Genomic DNA, 17871 nt, shown 5'->3' with positions numbered 1-17871 from the left:
GCTCTCCACAACCTTTTTTTCAGTCTTGTTCAAAACATTGTTATCCTGCCTTATCTCCTCAGACTCAAGATAGCTAACAATACAGCAAGCAAGTTGTAAGGACACAGTACACACTCATCCAGTTAGGAAGATCAAAACACAGATAGAAACATTCAAAAGATAGACAGCATTCAAAATTTAAAACACTCATAATTAAAAACACCAAATTACACACACGCAAATTACACTTTTCCCATTGCAGGTTGATTCTCTCTACTCCAAGAGCAGAGAACACTTTCTTCTGCTGCCTCAGCATTCGGGGCCAAACTACACAATACATTTGGATATGAGTCAGCAGGAGAAAAAAGCATCCCAGGGCCATTTTTACTTAGGAGAGCCGTGGGAGGTTGAGCCCCTCCTCTCCTGGTACATAGTCCTGATTCAAATCAAGCCCTGCAGCACTTGGGTAAGTCAGTTCTTTTGAGCTGCCATGTGGCTGTGCAGAAAGCAGGTTGGGTTAGTGAAACCCTGATCCAGCCTATAGTCAAATGTAGTGTGTAGTTTGGCCCTCAGCAAGCATAGAATTGCAGGCTGAGATTCTTAAATGCAACCTAGTATCCCTTTAAAGACTTTTGTGAGTAGAACTAACATCCCATAGAAAGTGATGAGATCTGAAGGGAAAGAGCATCACCATACCTTAACCAAGAGCTGGAAGTTTCAGAGAACTTTCAGGTGGAGCCTGGAGATCTCCTGGAATTGCAACTGATCTCTATAGATCAGCTCCCTTGGAGATCAGCTCCCTTGGAGAAATCAGCTTCTCCCTTGGAGAAATCTCTCCCTTGGAGAGATCAGCTCCCTTGGAGAAAAAGGCTGCTTTGGTACATGGCATCAAGACCCCTCTGAGAGCCCTCCCCACACTGAACTTTGCCATCCTCAGGCTCCGCCTCCAAATCTCCAGGAATTTCTCATTCCAGGGTTGCCATCCCTAATTCAGAGTGTCCTGATGCTAGCTGCACTAATAGTGGCTGGCTGGTGTGTTTGGGGGATGAAAAAGGATTAGGGTTGCCAACTCCAGGTTTGAAAATTCCTGGAGCTTTGGGGGCAGAGCCTGGGAGAGTGGGGTTTAGGGATATAAAAAACCTCAGTGGGGTATAATGCCATACAGCCCACCCTCCAAAGCAGCAGTTTTCTCCAGGTAACTGATTTTTGTAGTCTGGAGATCAGTTGGAATTCCAGGTGATCACCAGGCCCCACCTGGATGCTGGCAACCCTAGAGATGGTGGCTGATCTTCCTATATATTATCTGGAAGCATTGAGGATCCCAGTTTTTGGCAGATCCCCACATCTCACCTGAGGGAACCCCACACTAGGTTTCCTTTTAGATATACAATATAGAGTAAAAAAGATTGTTTATATTGAACTGTAAATAATCTTGTTATTCACTATATAATTTACCAATTGTATATGAAGTTTTTCAATGGAAAGGCTAAAGTGAAAGAAGATTTAAAGTTGTGAGGTAGAAGTGGTGTGATATAGCTTCTAGCACAGGTTCTATAAGGCTATAATGTATGAAGCGTACTGGATTAAATGGAGTTTGAATTTGATTTAGTAATACAGTTCTTAAACTATTATTTAAACTATTAAACAGTCTCCTTTTGTCTCCATTAGAAATACCTACCTGTCAAAGAGATTCTCTACCTAATGGCTTTTTCACTGACCAAAAGGACCAGTTTGCTCTCAATGAGAGAACAAGATACAGCTGTCGAATTGGTTTCACGACTCCAGAAGGACATGAAGAGGGAGAGACTCAGTGTCGTAGAGAAGGATGGACACCGAAGCCAGAGTGTGTCCATAAGTAGTTCAAAGACTGGGAAATTCTGTGTTGTTTATACAGCACTACAAGGAAAACAGGGTTGAAAATCAATTGAATCAGCCCACAACTTGGAACACTAAGTAACAAAAGTTTAAGAAGTGATTTGGTGTCAACTATCCATCAAACATGATGAATAATAGGACTAAAAATCCAATATGGTGAAGTGGAATAAATATTGAACTGGGAAGACATTTATACATTCAGCCATTACTTATCTTGGTTGGCTGATCTGGGGCCAGTCATTCTCATCCTAATGGAGCACACAGGTTGTGAGCAAAAAATGGAGGTGTGAATAAGCTGGTAAACCATGTATGCAGTTCTGAGCTTTTGGGAGGAAAGGAAGGATTCAAATACTTTATAGATCTGGAACTTACCAAAGACACATCAACATTCCTTCAGTTCCTTAATCCGCTTTTCAGCAGCACAGGACTCACTGCTTAGATACACCTCCAGTCTTTCCTTGCATCATGTGCAAAATTTATTTATTTTGTTTTTATTAATTTTTTAAGATCTTTACACTTTCTCTCTCTTGAACAAGGCACAAAGCAGTTTACAACATTAAAAACTATTGAAAACAAAAACCACACAGAAAAGGAATGCTAGATGTTGTTTTTTTCCTTCACAGGAAGTGAAGTAGAGGAAGGAAGGGTGGCCCTTTTCCCTCTTATTTTTTAGTAGTAACAGTGAGAGATTGGGCAGGTTGCTGGCTGCCAGTCTCCCTCTCTGACTAAAACTAGTAACCAAGAATTGAATGAAAACAAAGAAGAAACAATGGCAGGCACAGCTCAAAGAGATAATCCTGTTGGTATGGTTGAAAATAAAAAATCTGAGCAGATCGATTCTTCCACATGGAATACTGCTCAAGAAAGATGTGGGTGTGCTTGTGGATACACCTGCTACCTCTGCATCATTTAACCCAGGGTTAACAGTTTTAATCAGAAAAGACCCAAAAGCCAGAAGGCTTTCTGGGCAAGGTGAAATTCCTTCTGTTGATCCTTGACTTGCTATCTTTGGAGAACTTCTTTAGTCACAACGGTGGCGCTAGCAACGCGGCAACTAAGTGAAGGAAAGCAGCAGCAGCAGGCCACTGAACGGACATCAACTAGCTTCACATGCCTGGGACCATTTCAGAGTGGCTCTGCTTTAGTAATTGCCCTTTCTTTCCCATTTTCACCCTAATCTGCATCACATGAGCTTTTGTGGAAGTCAGGGGCTCAGAGGCTGAAGTTGACCTCTCCCACGTGTGCACATCTACATGGATGTTGCCAGCCCTCCCTTGCATTGTGTGTAAAAACCCACAGAAAGGAATGATAGTAACACTGGCACCGATGAAACCATACCATCTGCTGCTGTCCTCCCCAGTACAAAACAAACCGTTTGTGCTTTGATCCCTATGAACCACTCGATGCCAATGCTGTTGACCAGGAAGCACTAAAGAAAAATTGCACTCATGCATGCTGTGCACATCCCCTTCGTGCTGATGAAGTTAACACTAAGGGCTCAGACTCTCTGCTTTGGATCCAATTGGTTGCATGATGAGTGCAGGCAGACTTTCTGTAAAGGAAAACAAGATGCTGCCAGATGATCCGCCACTGCCTAGTCTGCCTGTGCAGACACTGCACAAGAATGTAAACAAAACACACAAAACTTTTTGGTGGAGTAGGGGGGTAGGCTAGTTATTAAAACCTCATTTTTAGATTTTGTTCTACTGTTTCAGAAGTCGCTTTAACAAGGCAGTGATTTCTCTCTTTGGCTTGTTTTTCCCGTTATGTACACCCCTGATGGCCAGGCTGATCCATGCAACATTAATTTCAAGGGTTGACTATTTCAGCATGTTCTATGTGGAGCTGCCTTTGAATATGGTTTAGAAACTGCAATTGGTGCAAAATACAGCAGCCCACCAACAATTGGGACCAGCTATTTAGAACATATTGCTTATCTTTAAAGCTCTTCATAGTCCCTCCAGATATGAGCCTGTGGAGCAGCTTTGCCCAGCAATGTGCTCTGGCCGTTTAGATCCCTGCAAGGGTATGTTCTGCTGCATGGAATTTTCTGTAGTTGCCTCAATGTTGTAGAAGAGTCATCCAGAGGAATTTCCAAGACCTCTCTTGTAGTTTTAAAGGGCTAGTAAAATAGAACTGTTTAAAAGAGCATTTTCTACCTTAAGATGATTGCTTTGTTGGTTCCTTTAATTTTAAGTTTTTTTCTGATTATTGTTTTAATTTTGGGGTTTTTAGAGTTGCATTTATGAACTGGTTTTATTTTTGTTACCTGCATTGAGGCCAAGTGTTCTGAGAGAAAGGCAGGCGTGTACATGTTTTAAATAAATAAATAATTTGTTCACTATTCAAAACAAGCAGTATTTCAAGTAATGCTACAGCTGCACTATGGCGGCCTTCAGCATTGTTGCTTGTTGAATAGCTGGCCAATGGCACATCCTCACAGTATGCTTGCTTGGTTGGATTATGTATTTCCCAGAGTCATCATGCCTCATTAAGAAACAGCTACATTTTTAATGTATTTGCTGGTTTTTTGCCTGCACAGTAAAAAAAAATTCTCATATTCGCACGTACTCAGAATCAGTTAAGATGAACATACTCACCTTTGGGAGTCAGGCAGATAAACTGGACAAGGCCAGACTAGAACAACAAGCCACAGATCTTCTTTCCACCCCAAACGCCACTAAGCAATTTAAATTTTTCAATTTTTAAAAAAAAATATTTTAAAAAAAATTAAAACAAAATCATGTCAACAATAGTGGCAGGTCTACACACAAGCATCTATAAAAGTTTTCTAAATATCTAAAAATAAGTCCATACACAATTGGCATCTATATGCCATTTGTTGCTGGTCTTTGACCATAATAAATGATTGATCTATATGCCATAAGTTCAAATATTGATAAAGTTGTAAGGTTCTCAGTCCCTTGAAATATGGGACATGGGCATTTATTTCTCCAGTAAAGAGTCCAGTGAGAAGTGCCCCGTGGTGCAGAGTGGTAAGCTGCAGTACTGCTCACAACCTGAGTTCAATCCTGGTGGAAGCTGCGTTCAAGTAGCCGGCTCAAGGTTGACTCAGCCTTCCATTCTTCCGAGGGTGGTAAAATGAGTACACAGTTTCCTGGGGGTGTAAAGTGTAGATGACTGGGGAAGGCAATGGCAAACCATCCTTTAAAAAGTCTGCCAAGAAAACATCGTGATACGACGTCCCCCCATGGGTCATAATGACTCTGTGCTTGCACAGGGGACTACTTTTACCTTTTTAAAGAATCCAGTAGCACCTTTAAGACTAACCAACTTTATTGCCCCCCTAGTCAGAATGAAGAGGCAGACACCAAGTTGGATCTAAGGGCCACTTTATTAACTATATACAAACAATGATATCAACAGCGGCAAGGGCCTACAGCGGTACAGGTCAAGCCATGGGGTCACCACAGACCACCACCTTGACCTGTCTGGGCGAGCCCCAAAGCCCCGGGTGCGACCCCTCCACTGGATGGTGCGGACCCAGCCGGCCAGGCAACGTGGTCACCCCCCTCTTAAGCTCCTAACACCTCAGCCGTATAGCAGTGAGGGAAGGACTCGCAAGTGGGGGTTTCCAAAGGCAGCCTGCCCTGCCTCTGGCAGCCGTCAAAGCAGTACCAGGCCCCCAGGCAGGCCCCTCTTCCCACTAATGGGGAAGTGCCAAGGGTGCTCACCGACCCGCACCCTATCTGCCCCAAACCTGCCAATGCCAGGGCCAAGCCTCTGCTTAGGCTGTGGCGCCCCACTGGTAGCCTAAGGCTAACCGGAGCCCTTGCCGCAAGTGATCCAGAAAAATCTGGTTGCCCGCTTCGGATAGGTGCACCCCATCACCTCTGTAGAGGCCGGGAAAGTCAGCCCTGATCCTGGGGTGAGACAAGTAGACACCCAACCCCTCCTCCAAAGCCTTCTGAATGGCCCGATTGGCCTTCATTCTAGCTCGCTCAATGGCTTGGCGGCTCTCCGCCTCCCTCCATACCAAATGGGGAATCATGGCTGACCACATGATCAGCACCCCTGGCCAATGCGCCGTAATAAGGCACAGGTCCGACTGAGCCTGAGCCGACAGGGCCTTACCCTGCATCATTCCAAGATCGTTGCCGCTCAAACGTATAACAAGGATATGGGGGGGCTCACCCTGCCCCACTCCAAACAACAAAGGCAACAGGCCGGACCATCGGAGGCCGCGTCGCCCCCGCCATTCAACCACGGCCCCTTCACTCAGCCCCAACTGGGACCCAACAGACATCCGTCTCGCTTGATGGGCCACCCAAAAAACAAAACTGTGTCCACAGATCAGGATCCTCTGCTTGTGAACACGCAACACCGGACCTAAGAAAACAATCAATTAGTAACATTCAAACTTGAGGTAGAGGACGCACGTAGGAACAATAGGCAGAAGATTTCCACCTGCCCTCCCACTGAATCGCCTGTGCTGAATAACCCATGGCTGCGGCTGTAGACGCCGCCCCAATTCTAAAGGAATGGGTGCCAAAATTAACACCATGCAAACCTAACTTAGACAAAGCACGCTTCGTCACCGCCCAAAACTGGTATCGAGTCAAAGGCGTGCCATCCTGGTGCAAAAACAGCACACCCTCCGCCGCTCCTCGTACATTCCAGTACGCATGCAGGGCCTTAACTGGGCACAAGTTTGCATCCTTGCAGGAGCCTAACTGTACCACCGCACCCCTCCGCCGTTGGTCTGTCTTAGACCAACGGATGGTAAGCCCGACCGTATCCCCTGCAAACTTCAGGTCACTAGCCATCAAGGCCCGACCAGAAGTGTCCTTGCCTGACTGAACGACGAACTCGCTCACCCGTAACGCCCCCAAAAAGGCCGTCAAAGCAGCCGCATGGAAAAGCGTGGCCTCATACCTGGAAGAACAAATGTCCTTCCAGGAAGCCAGAAGGCCCCGAACGACCGCCGGGGAGATGGGCTCTTGAGAATCGACACAAGCAGTCCCTTCCCTGGCCCAACCTTCTAGCATCTTCCGCACCCAGAAATCACCCGTAGCCTCAGGCAATCCCCGGGCCTTGCTGACGAAGGCCAAAGCCGCTAACTGCCCACGAAGGGACTTGACTGCCATCCCCCTGCCCTTCTGCCATACACAAAATTGAATAACATGCTCAATCGGCACTGGCCAGCTGTCTTTCATACCCGCCATCTTCCTAAATTCCCCTAACTGGCTTACCGCTCTCCTGTATGCTCTTCGCGTGCTAGGTGCGATGGCTAAGTGAATGGCCCGATATGCTTCAACCTCCCAAGCTGCCACAGCTCCGGTGGCATCCGCGCCGGTTGCCGATCAGCCTCTGGAGCCAGTTGCCAAAAACGCTCCATCTGTAGGTGAGACAAAGCGTCTGCCACACCATTGTCAACCCCCGGAACGTGTTTGGCCCTAAATAAAATATTCTGACGGCGGCAAAGCAAAGTAAACGCCCTCACTAACCGCATAACCCTGGGCGACTTGGAGGTCAAAGAGTTGACCACCTGTACTACAGCCTGATTGTCGCACCAGAAATGAACCGTGTGGTTAGCCAGCTCTGGACCCCACAAATGAACCGCCACCAAGATGGGAAAAAATTCCAAAAAGGTGAGGTCCCGCACCACTGCAGAAGCCAGCCAATCCAGAGGCCACTGCTCCGCGCACCAGTGCCTACGGAAATATACCCCAAAGCCCGTAGATCCTGATGCGTCTGATGTAACTTGAAGCTCAGCCTCAAGTAATAATACTTCGCGCCAGAGGGTAACCCCATTAAAGTCAGTGAGGAAGGCCTCCCATACAGCCAGATCCTCCTGCGTGCCCTGAGTCACCCGCAACCTATGATGAGGGGTTCGTAACTGGGACATAGAGTCACACAATCGACGCAAAAAGGCCCGCCCTGGGGAAACTGCCTTGCAGGCAAAATTAAGGTACCCTGGCGCATAAAGGCATGCACCAAGGACTTAATCTCACTAACCTTTTCCATCGGCAAATGCAGGGACTGTTGGACAGTGTCCAACTCAATCCCAAGAAAAGTCAAGACCGTGGAAGGCCCCTCGGTCTTCTCGTGTGCCAAGGGGACCCCCAACTCACCGGCCAGTTCCATAAACGTGGCCATAAGCCTGGCGCACTGTCCCGACCCCGCTGGCCCCACAAAAAGGAAATCATCTAAATAATGCGCCGTGTTGTGACTATGCACACGGCACTGTACCTCCCACTCCAGGAAAGAACTAAAACATTCAAAGGCCGCACAGGATATTGAACAGCCCATTGGCAGGGCCCTATCCATATAGTACCCGCCTTCAAAAGAAAACCCAAAGAGCTCAAAATCATCGGGGTGTACGGGGAGAAGGCGAAATGCAGACTTGATGTCGCATTTCGCCATCTCAGCCCCCACCCCGTTCCTGCGAACCACTCTAACGGCCTGGTCAAACGAAGTGTACCTGACAGAACATAAATGTACAGGTATGGCATCGTTCACCGATTCCCCCTTGGGAAATGACAGGTGGTGAATAAGGCGGTACTCACCGGCCGCCTTCTTGGGCACCACTCCCAAAGGGGAAACTCTGAATCTATGGGTCGGAGGGGCCGCAAACGGCCCCAACACCCGCCCCTCAGCACATTCCTTTTGGATCTTTGCCTTAACTATGTCCTCTTTCCCTTGCACAGAACGCAAATTGTCCGCCATAAAAGGCACCCGTGTGCCACACACCGGAATGCGAAAACCTTCCTTAAAACCCTGAAACAAATAAACTGCGTCCGCCCGCTTAGGGTACCCAAGCAACAACTGCTTAAGGACCCTCAGTCTTACCGGGCTGGGACCCTTTACCAGGGGCTTGCTGACCTACTGAACCAACCCATCCAGGCTTCTTGCCGCTCCATCCCTGCTTAACCCTTGAACAGGCATTATAAGGGTGCGAGCCTGCGCAAGAGGGACACTCATGCCTAAACCGGCATGGCTTTCAGGCACATGATCCTTTGTAGGCAAACTCCCAACATAACAGTTGGGGTTGAACCAACTGACCCGCAGCACTGCGGGAAGTAGAAGCCTGCGAAGCACGGTGTACGACATGCCCACTGTCAGATCTATCGCCTGTGTTTGGCTTGTCAGGAGACATAACCTGCAGCCACAACTCCTGGTGTACTCGGTCCCATGGCAGAGCGGGGTTCATGGCTGCTCTCATACGAAACTCTTCGTCGTATTGCATCCATGCTCCGCCCAGAAAACCTGTATACCCCTTAAAGATAATATCCAAATACTGAAACAGCTGAGCTGCCCGACTGGGCTGCGCCCTGGCTATAACCCCCGCATATATTAAGAAGCCGGGCAACCAGTTATTCCAGGTCCTATCCACGCGCCTCCGTTTCAAGCGCTCCTTGTCCCTATCATCCATGTTGTCTTTATCTTTCTTCTCCAGCTCGCGAAAGAGCAGAGAGAAGAGATCCACGTACTCTCCCTTCAAGATTTTGTCTCTAGTGGCCTGCGTTAAGTGGTCGCCTAGAGGTAACACCGTGTCCCCAAACGGCATGGCATTAAAGGGAACCTGACCATAGGCTAGCGCTGGATATGGGTAAAACCCCCAAGGGGGCCCAGGATAACCAGGCCAAGCCATTGGAAAACCAGGAAAAGGAGGCATTCTGCCACTACCGCACGATGTAGGGGCTGAGGACACCTGTGGGGAGACTGCCCCAGAACCTTGACCTGCCCAGGCAGACTGACTGCCTCCAACCGGCGAACCCACAAGGGGAGGAAAACTACTCTGAGCAATCCCAGGGGTCGTGCTAGCTACTGCCTGCCCCCACGGTCCCCAAGGCCAGGAACCTGCAAAGTGTGGTGCGGAGTCCTTACCAACGGCATCCACCGGCTCCACCGCCACTGCAACAGGAGATGATTCCTCAGGCCAGTCCTGTTCCTGCTCTGCCATTGACTCCCGGTGCTCCCCGACGGCTGCTGCGGTTCCACCGCTACCTTCACCTGCAGAAGCTCCCGCCGCCCCTTCTAGGAGAGACAGACAACGTAAGATTTCTGTTAGCAGCATTTCTCGAGGCACGTCTCATAGGCCACACCAAACTGGCCCCTGAGACAGCCCTCCAGCCATTCTCTTGGATTGTTCGAGTGCCACCAGGCGCCTCAAAACATCCCCCTGATCCAAAGCTGCCTCCTCATCTGAAGAAGATAATTCAGCATAAGGCTGCTTGGGAGCAGCCTTCTTAACAGGCTGCTTCCCCTTAAGGGCCTCCTTGCCTTTCTTAGGAGGCATGGTCAAAGAAAACAACACAGCCCAGCTGAAATTCCACTCCAGCCACCCAGGCGCCCAGGCAACAAAATGGCTGCCGCTACCCCAAGGTCCCACCAAATGGCCTCCTAACACCAGGGAACAGGAGAGCTAACTCCCAAGGGGAGCGCACGGCAACCCGCTAGAACAGCCTGCCCCAAGGTCACCTGGCCACACTTTACCCCCTTGGCAAAATACCAGTAGGGTGGGAGTGACTGGGAGAATAGCTCTGTCCCCCACCCCTATGCAGCCGCTGAATCACCACCCAGCAAAAAGCCCCAGAGGCCAGAGGAAAAGGAAGGCCCACGACTGGCCAGCCCCTTTTAGGCCAAAACTGGCGAGGCCACACAAACGCCCGGGCCGTGCAGCTGCAATGGCGCAAGGGCCCCACTAACCGTTCCCTGCCCCCCGCTGGAAGGGGTGACAAAAATAAGGCAGGCCCACAGGTGAAACCATGCCAGCAGACACGCCGCCCGGTCGCAAAAGCGGTGGGGAAAAAGGTGCGCCGCCGCTCAGCCCCAAACCCTGAGAGGGGCAGAACCGGGAGGAAGGAGTCGCCCCCCCAACTGGGAGAAAGGCACCACACCCCCGCTAAGCCCAACCACCCCTGAACCGCCAGCCGCAAAGTAAAAAAAGGGGGGGGGCTCCACAATAGCCGCGGAGAGAAAACACCACGCTCCGCAGCTGCCTCTGCGCTGCTGCACAAGCGGGCGACCCACAGCCCGTCAACCCAGCCTCCTTCCGTAAAGGAGTCCTCCTGATGGCTGCAGGCCTGCCGCCACTACCGACGCCGATGCCCACGCAAGGCCTCCGTGCTCAGCCCTTCGGAAAGGCCTCAGTTGCTCGGACGAGACGACAGCTCGCTCCGAACAACTAAAGCAACTGCAACTGGGCGAGGGCAGCGCAGCCTCTAAGGCTCTTGCTCTGCCCCCACCCAGCCAACCCCAAATATGGGAGGAGGGTGGAATTGGATCTGCCTCCCTCCTTCCAGAGCGGCAATCTCCGGCACCTGGCTAACGCAGCCCAGTGCAAGCCGGGTAAGTGCCGCATTGTAGCATAAGCTTTTGAGAACCACAGCTCTCTTCGTCAGATGAATCTGATGAAGTCTAATAATAAAGTTGGTAAGTCTTAAAAGTGCTACTGGACTCTTTACTATTTTACAACTACAGACTAAAATGGCTAACTCCTTTGGATCTATCCAGTGTTATAATAGATGCATGAATGGTCCATTTTCATTGATTATCCAAGAAACAGGCAAATAGTTTACAAGTACATAAGCATCCTCAAAAATCAATGAATATTCTAACACAAAGTTAATATGAGTTATAACTTCCTCCCCAAAAGGGTATCTGAACATACACAAAGCATGGACTTAAAAGACACATTCTATAAATTACAGTACCAGCAATTAGAAACTGTACTGAATTTTTATTTAGAAAAACACTGAGGTGTGAAATATACGCTAAACAACATAATGATTTTGCTCAATAAGTTGCAAGTTAAGATCCATTGAAGCAACGGATGTAGCGTTTAAAGCCATTTCCAATTGCTTTGGCAAAACTGGGAAATCTAGCTCCTTATTCCATTCATTCCTGAGACTCTTCATATCATATTTATTAACTAATATCAAATATTTATAAACAAATATTGTAGGTTTTGTTTTTTGCATTGACTCAATGCTGCGGGACCATTTTTAAATACCAACAGATGTTGCAGTTGTAAATACTGCCATTTAGCAAAAGTTGACAAGTCATATCTAGATCTCAACTGAATAAATAAAGCTTATCAATTGATTCAGAATAAAACCTCCCCTCTGTCCAAGTCTTCCATAAAAAAAGAATTCCTCCCAAATTTTAGATCTAGTTTAAACCATGGTGTTAATTTAGAATGTGAAAATGGGTCAAACTGATATTGTTGTGAGTAGAGATGGGCACGAACAGCAACACGAACAAAAAAAGGCCACGAGAGCAAGCTGTTCGTGAGCCCCCCCCCCCCCGTTCCCAATGAACATGTGTTCATTCCAAGCCCTGTTTGTGGTGTTCATCAGCCGTTTGTAAACCCAGGCAGTCTGGCGCCTTTCAATCAATTCCCTTGGCAATGTAGGCATGGACTGTCTGAACTCCTTCTGGCTTTCCTTCTGGCTTTAACCCTCCAAAGTAGCTTCCAGCAGACAGTCCAGTTTTTGCCACTGTGAAGAGAAAATGACAAGGGGGAGACCCATGGATCATGCCTTTCCCGGCTCAAGTTCAGCTAAGTCCCAAGGGCTCCCACAAACCTCCAACTATGAACATGTTTGTGTACAGGTCATAGCCGTGGGATGTTCACGAACCCCTGTTTGTGGATGGCAATGAACTATGAACATCGTGTTCATTTTTTTTCCAGTTTGTGCCCATCTCTAGTTGTGAGATTATGTGCCATATTCTTAACTGCAGAAATTGCAGGAGAAGCAGGATCCATTTTTGTAGAAATAGATCCTAATGCATTCCATTTAAAAAGGGGCACCAGACAAGAAGCTTCTAAAAGAGCCCTAGATGGATAATGCAACTGATAGGACCAATAATTAATACAAGTTAACAAGAATGCCTGAAGATATAAACTAAGATCAGGAAAGCCAAATCCTCCTTAATTAACCTCTTTTGTAAGTGGACATGGTTTTCTGTCTGGTGAGCCGAGCAGACAGTTGAAAGAGGAAGATGAGGACAGCTGCTGAAAACATTGTGAGAAAACACATGCATTAAACACAGTACAATTTAGAACATGTTCAGGCACTTTTCTAAGTGAATAATTTTTCAAGGGTTTGAGAGTGCTGCTTGAGATTTACAATAAAATTGTAATTCAAACAGTGGTGTTCCCTGTGTTACTAAGTTAAATATGTTCTTCCTTAGCATCATTATTCAGATTTAATTTGAAGCTCAAGCCACTAGTTTTAAGTTAAAATAATGAGCATAATGAGAATCAGCCACTGGGGCCCTTCATTCAAAATGGTGCCATGGCATCAACCCTCTGGAAGATGGGTTGTCGAGGAGAAGGATAAGCACCCCTCCATTTTACAATGAGTTATTGGTCTGGAGGGGATGTTTAGGATCCATCTTCCTAAAAATGCAATCTCATGACCCATAAAACCAAAAAAAAAATCTATCTTAAATGTCAGGTCTGTTTTGACACAATTCAGAAGTTTCACTGGAATTTCAGAAAAGTTGTCCTAACTACACTACCCAGGTTAGACTTGAAATGCTCTGGGAAATAGCTACATAGAGCAACAGTGAAGGCATTATTCACAGATCTTTAAACCATGGCATCATGATACTCACAGACCCCTACTAGCTCCATGAAGCACCTGCTCACAAACTTTCCACCATAGTGATCCCTCAAAATAGCTTCGAGATCTTAAAGGAAGAGAAATGGTATAAACATTGAATACATACATACATACATACATACATACATACATACATACATACATACATACATACATACATACAGGGCTTTTTTTCAGCAGGAATGTGGTGGAATGAAGTTCTGGCACCTCTTGAAAATACTCATCAATAGGGCGTGAAATAATATTATTCCAAAGAATCCTGTGTGTTTCTTCCTCATTTCCCTCTTGAGAGTTCTGACACCTCTTTTCCCAGCCCTGCATACATACTTACATACATACAAACAGTTTGGTACAAGCTGTGTTTCAGATCACTCACTTTTTATCCTGCCTCCAGAGGGTGCTGCTGCAGTAGTAAGCCTAGGCAAGGAAGTCCATGCCTCCAGAACTTGGAGAAGGCAAGCCCACCCCCTTCACATGGTGGGAATCATGCATGAAGCAGGTGGCAATGCCCCCAACCTTCACTCAGCCAAGATCAGGTGCAGAACAGCCAGCAATGCCCACCCCCTTTACCCAGCCAGAATCAGACGTGGAGCACATGGCAATACCTGCCCCCTTCAACCATCCGGGATTAGGCGTAGAGCAGGTAGCAATGCCTGATCCACTTCACCCGGCCGGGATCATGTATGGAGCAGGTGGCAATGCCTGCCCCCATTCACCCGGCTGGCATCAGCCATGGAACAGGAGGCCAAGCTCACCCCCCCTTCACCTGGCTGGGATTAGGCATGGAGGACATGACAATACCTCCCCCTTCACCCAGCCAAGATCAGGCATGGAGCAGGAGGCAGTGCCTGCCCTCCTTCAGTCAGTCAGGATCACGCAAGGAGCAGATGGCAGTGCCCTCCCTTCACCCAGCTGAGCATGTGGCAATGATTACCCCCCTTCATCCAGGCAGGATCAGGTGCGGAGCAGGTAGTAATGCATGCCTCCCTTCCCTGGCCCAAAGCAGGCATGGAGCAGGAGGTCAAGCCCACCTCTCTTCATCTGGCCGGGATCAGGCACAGGGCAGGTGGCAATGCCCACCCCTCTTCACCTGACTGGGATCAGGAGTGGGGTAGGTGACAATGCTCTATCTCCTTCATCCGGCTGGGATCAGGCATGGAGCAAGCAGCAATGCCTGCCTGCCTTCACCCAACCGGGATCAGGGGCAGAGCAGGTGGCAGTGCCGGCTCCCCATTCACCCAGCTGGGATCAAGCACAGAGCAGGTTGCAATGCCTAACTGCCTTCACACAGCCAGGATCAGTCATGGAGCAGGGGGCAACCCCCCTTCACCCAGCTGGGATCAGGAGCAAAGCAGGTGGCAATGCCTGTCCGGGGTCAACAGACCAGCCACCGGACTTACCTGGAGAAAAGGACGGGAGACCCCCAGGAGTCAACTGCCCAGCTGCCTTGACAGAAAGTGTGCCAGGATGGAACAGACGCAGCACCTCAGCAGTCGTGGCGGAGAGTCCAGAGGCTCCAGCGAAGTCTGCACAGCCAGCATCCAAGAAGGGAGGGGAAGAATCAGAGGGGAAAGCCAGCCAGGGAAGGGCAGCCACACCCAGCATCAACAGGCAGGCAGTCCAGAGGCTGGCCAGGGCAGCTCCTCAGGAGCAAGGCCAGGGAAACCTCAGCTGGGGATTGTTTGCATTTAACCACACCCTGCCAGAAAGGCAAGGAAACCTAGGAGGGATTAGTAATGGGAGGCAAACACCTGAGGGAAGGCACAGCTGGGCCACGTCAGGAGAGGGAAAAAGCCTGGAAGAAGGGTGGGACAGGGAAAGGAAACCCTATAAAGGATGGCTCGGAAGAGCACTGGGGTGGTGGGTTGAGTAGGAGTAATGGAGTGAGAGCGAAGGCAAGGAGGAGAGTGGATGGAGGAGGAGATGGCAGAGATCAAAGGGAGTGAGTGATGTGGGTTGAGCAGACCAGCAAGTGGACTAAGAGGGAGTCGGGTGAGGTATACCGCCCCTCCTTCCACAGAGCAGGGTCCTGCAGCATTCCCGGCCCCCCTTTGACGTCAGGAGTGGACCACCTGGTGCCCCGCCTGGCACCGGCAGCGAATCCTGACAATACCCCCAACTTCACCCAGCCAGGATCAGGAGTGGAAACTGACAAGGAACAATGTCCACAGAAACGTTAGCACTCACTGTGCTCAAAGCAACTTTACATGATTAAACAATTTTTACAAAGTGCAAATGCCTCTTATTTCTACAATAATAACATGATATCTTCAAGTACAAATACATAAATAACAGCAGCGCAGTGCAGCAATGGTAACTGCAGTACAACTCAGTTCACGTAAAGTTCTTTTACTCATTCAATTAATTTTCCTTCCAGTCATTCCCCAGGTGATAAGGACTCCGGGGTGGGGAGTGAAGACCGCCACGCTCAATCTGGGGCCGGCTACGGACGCAGATTTCGTGCCACCTTCATCAGGAGCGTGCCATTGATATCCCACGGAAAACTATCACCATCATATCTCTCTTTCCACCTGGTTAGTAAATCGCAAATTCTCTTCCACGTGCCTCGCTGCTAACTCCACCAGGAGTGGAGCAGGTGGCAGTGCCCCTCTGCACCAGGCTGGGATCAGGAGCAGAGCAAGCGATAATGCCTCCCTTCACCCAACAGGGATCTGGAGCAAAGCAAGTGGCAATGCTCACCTGCCCACCCTCCTCTTTTTAGAGCCCATTGTATTTTTTCCTACAACGAGCTTTGTTCTTAGTAATAACATACGTTGTAAACCACTCCGAGTGGGTGTTACACTGTTCTGAAGGATGGTATACAAATCAAATGTTATTATTATACATACGTATGTAAATTGGTGATAGGACCAATGTCTGCAATCTAATTTTGCCTACTCTCATGTCACTTCCTCCATGCATCTGGTCTCAGGGGGCTTCCTTATGTAGAGGATTTAGATAGATGAACTGGACCTGTGTAAAATGCAAAACTGTTCAATAATAATACTATTTCTTTGATCCTTCAGAAACATGCCAAAAGCCAACTGAAGAGAATGTTATCATCAGCATGAATAAACCAGTTTTCTTCTTGAAGGAAAACCTGCACTACAAGTGCAAACTTGGATATGAAACGACCAAAAAAAACTTAGATGACAATTCAACATGCACAGTGAATGGATGGAGTCCAAGCCCTCAATGTCTACGTGAGTTAGTAAGACATGATTGTTGTATAATGAAATTGCCAGCTTCTGTTTGTTTGCTTAATGGGTAGTTTACGATGATTATTATCTTACAAGTTGCTTTAAGGGGTTCCAGAAAGTAATCTTCATGCTTTCTGATAAAAATGCTAACATCATTCCAATTTATTTTAAAACATTTATATTTATATATCTGTCTTTCTGCCAAGCATCTGCCAAGGCCCATAGCCCCTCAAGATCCTCTTCCATGCCACAGAAACAACAGCGGTGAAAGGCCTAGGCAGAAGTTGCACAAAGGAGGCGAAGTTCAAGGTTGGCAACACACCACTTCCTGCAGCCTCAGAACAAACTACTGATTGTGATACTCCTCCACAGGTTACTAGCCAGAGCCCTGCAGTCTCCAGAGGTCTGACACCCGCCAGCATTCAGCTTGAGGCTTGAGGCCTATTTAGGTCAAGGCTTGAGAGCTGCATTGCTAGATCAACTGGTCCTCTAGACGTAAGAAGGTGACTGCCTTCTTCCTGAGGATTCCAGCCCAACAGAGCACAGGACAGGCAGTGGGAGTAACGGTGTGGGCAATGCCATACAGTAATGTCACTTACTGTATGGCATTGCTGTACAGTAATGCCATACAGTAATGTAACTGGAAATGATGATACCAGATAACAGGTATATTTCAATAACATTCAAAATCGTCTGTGCTCTCTTAGCACCGGAAACACTTGAAGCAGTGTTACTCGACACTATACAAGAGAAACTAAAAGAGCATTTCTCACTGCAACCTTCAAAATTTGCCAGCTGCCATGCCTTTTACAAGTGGGACCAGGCGCCGGCTGAAACAATCTTTACCTTTGTCACGGCCTTGCAGAAGCTGGCCTGGCTGTGCGAATTCACTGACCTTGAAGACACCTTGTGTGATTGACAGGTGTTGCAGCCTTCGTGACAAGAAGCTACAGTGGCGCCCGGTCACCAAAAAGAGCCTTGACTTCAAGTCTGCATATAAAAAGGCCATCACAGCTGAAGCAGCAGAGCAGTCTACTAAAGACGTGCGGCAGTTGAGGAGTCTGGTGCTACCAAAAAAGCCAGAGCCAGTTCATCGAGTGGACATTGAGAGCGAGTCTGAAGGGGAAGACAAAGCACACAAGCAGCACGGGCCAAACGTCTGGTTCACCAGAAGTATCACGGGTCCCCCTGTGCTAGCTGTGGGGCGGGGGGAACCATGA

At 48.2% G+C, this 17871-nt stretch overlaps 1 protein-coding gene across 1 annotated transcript in view; it reads left to right on the top strand.

Moving 5' to 3' along the window:
* Positions 1 to 17871, top strand: part of LOC129330315 (complement factor H-like) — a 69163-nt gene extending 51292 nt beyond the window's left edge. Inside the window, exons 11-13 of the mRNA XM_054980346.1 lie at positions 1648 to 1831; positions 16479 to 16658; positions 17574 to 17871. Of these exons, the coding sequence (XP_054836321.1) occupies positions 1648 to 1831; positions 16479 to 16658; positions 17574 to 17871 (662 nt within the window). The remainder of the gene's footprint in view (positions 1 to 1647; positions 1832 to 16478; positions 16659 to 17573) is intronic.

This window comes from Eublepharis macularius, chromosome 5 (assembly GCF_028583425.1).
Source record: "Eublepharis macularius isolate TG4126 chromosome 5, MPM_Emac_v1.0, whole genome shotgun sequence".
Lineage (NCBI taxonomy): Eukaryota > Metazoa > Chordata > Lepidosauria > Squamata > Eublepharidae > Eublepharis > Eublepharis macularius.
Note: the sequence above shows the minus strand (reverse complement) of the source record. Positions and strands in the feature narration are given on the sequence as shown.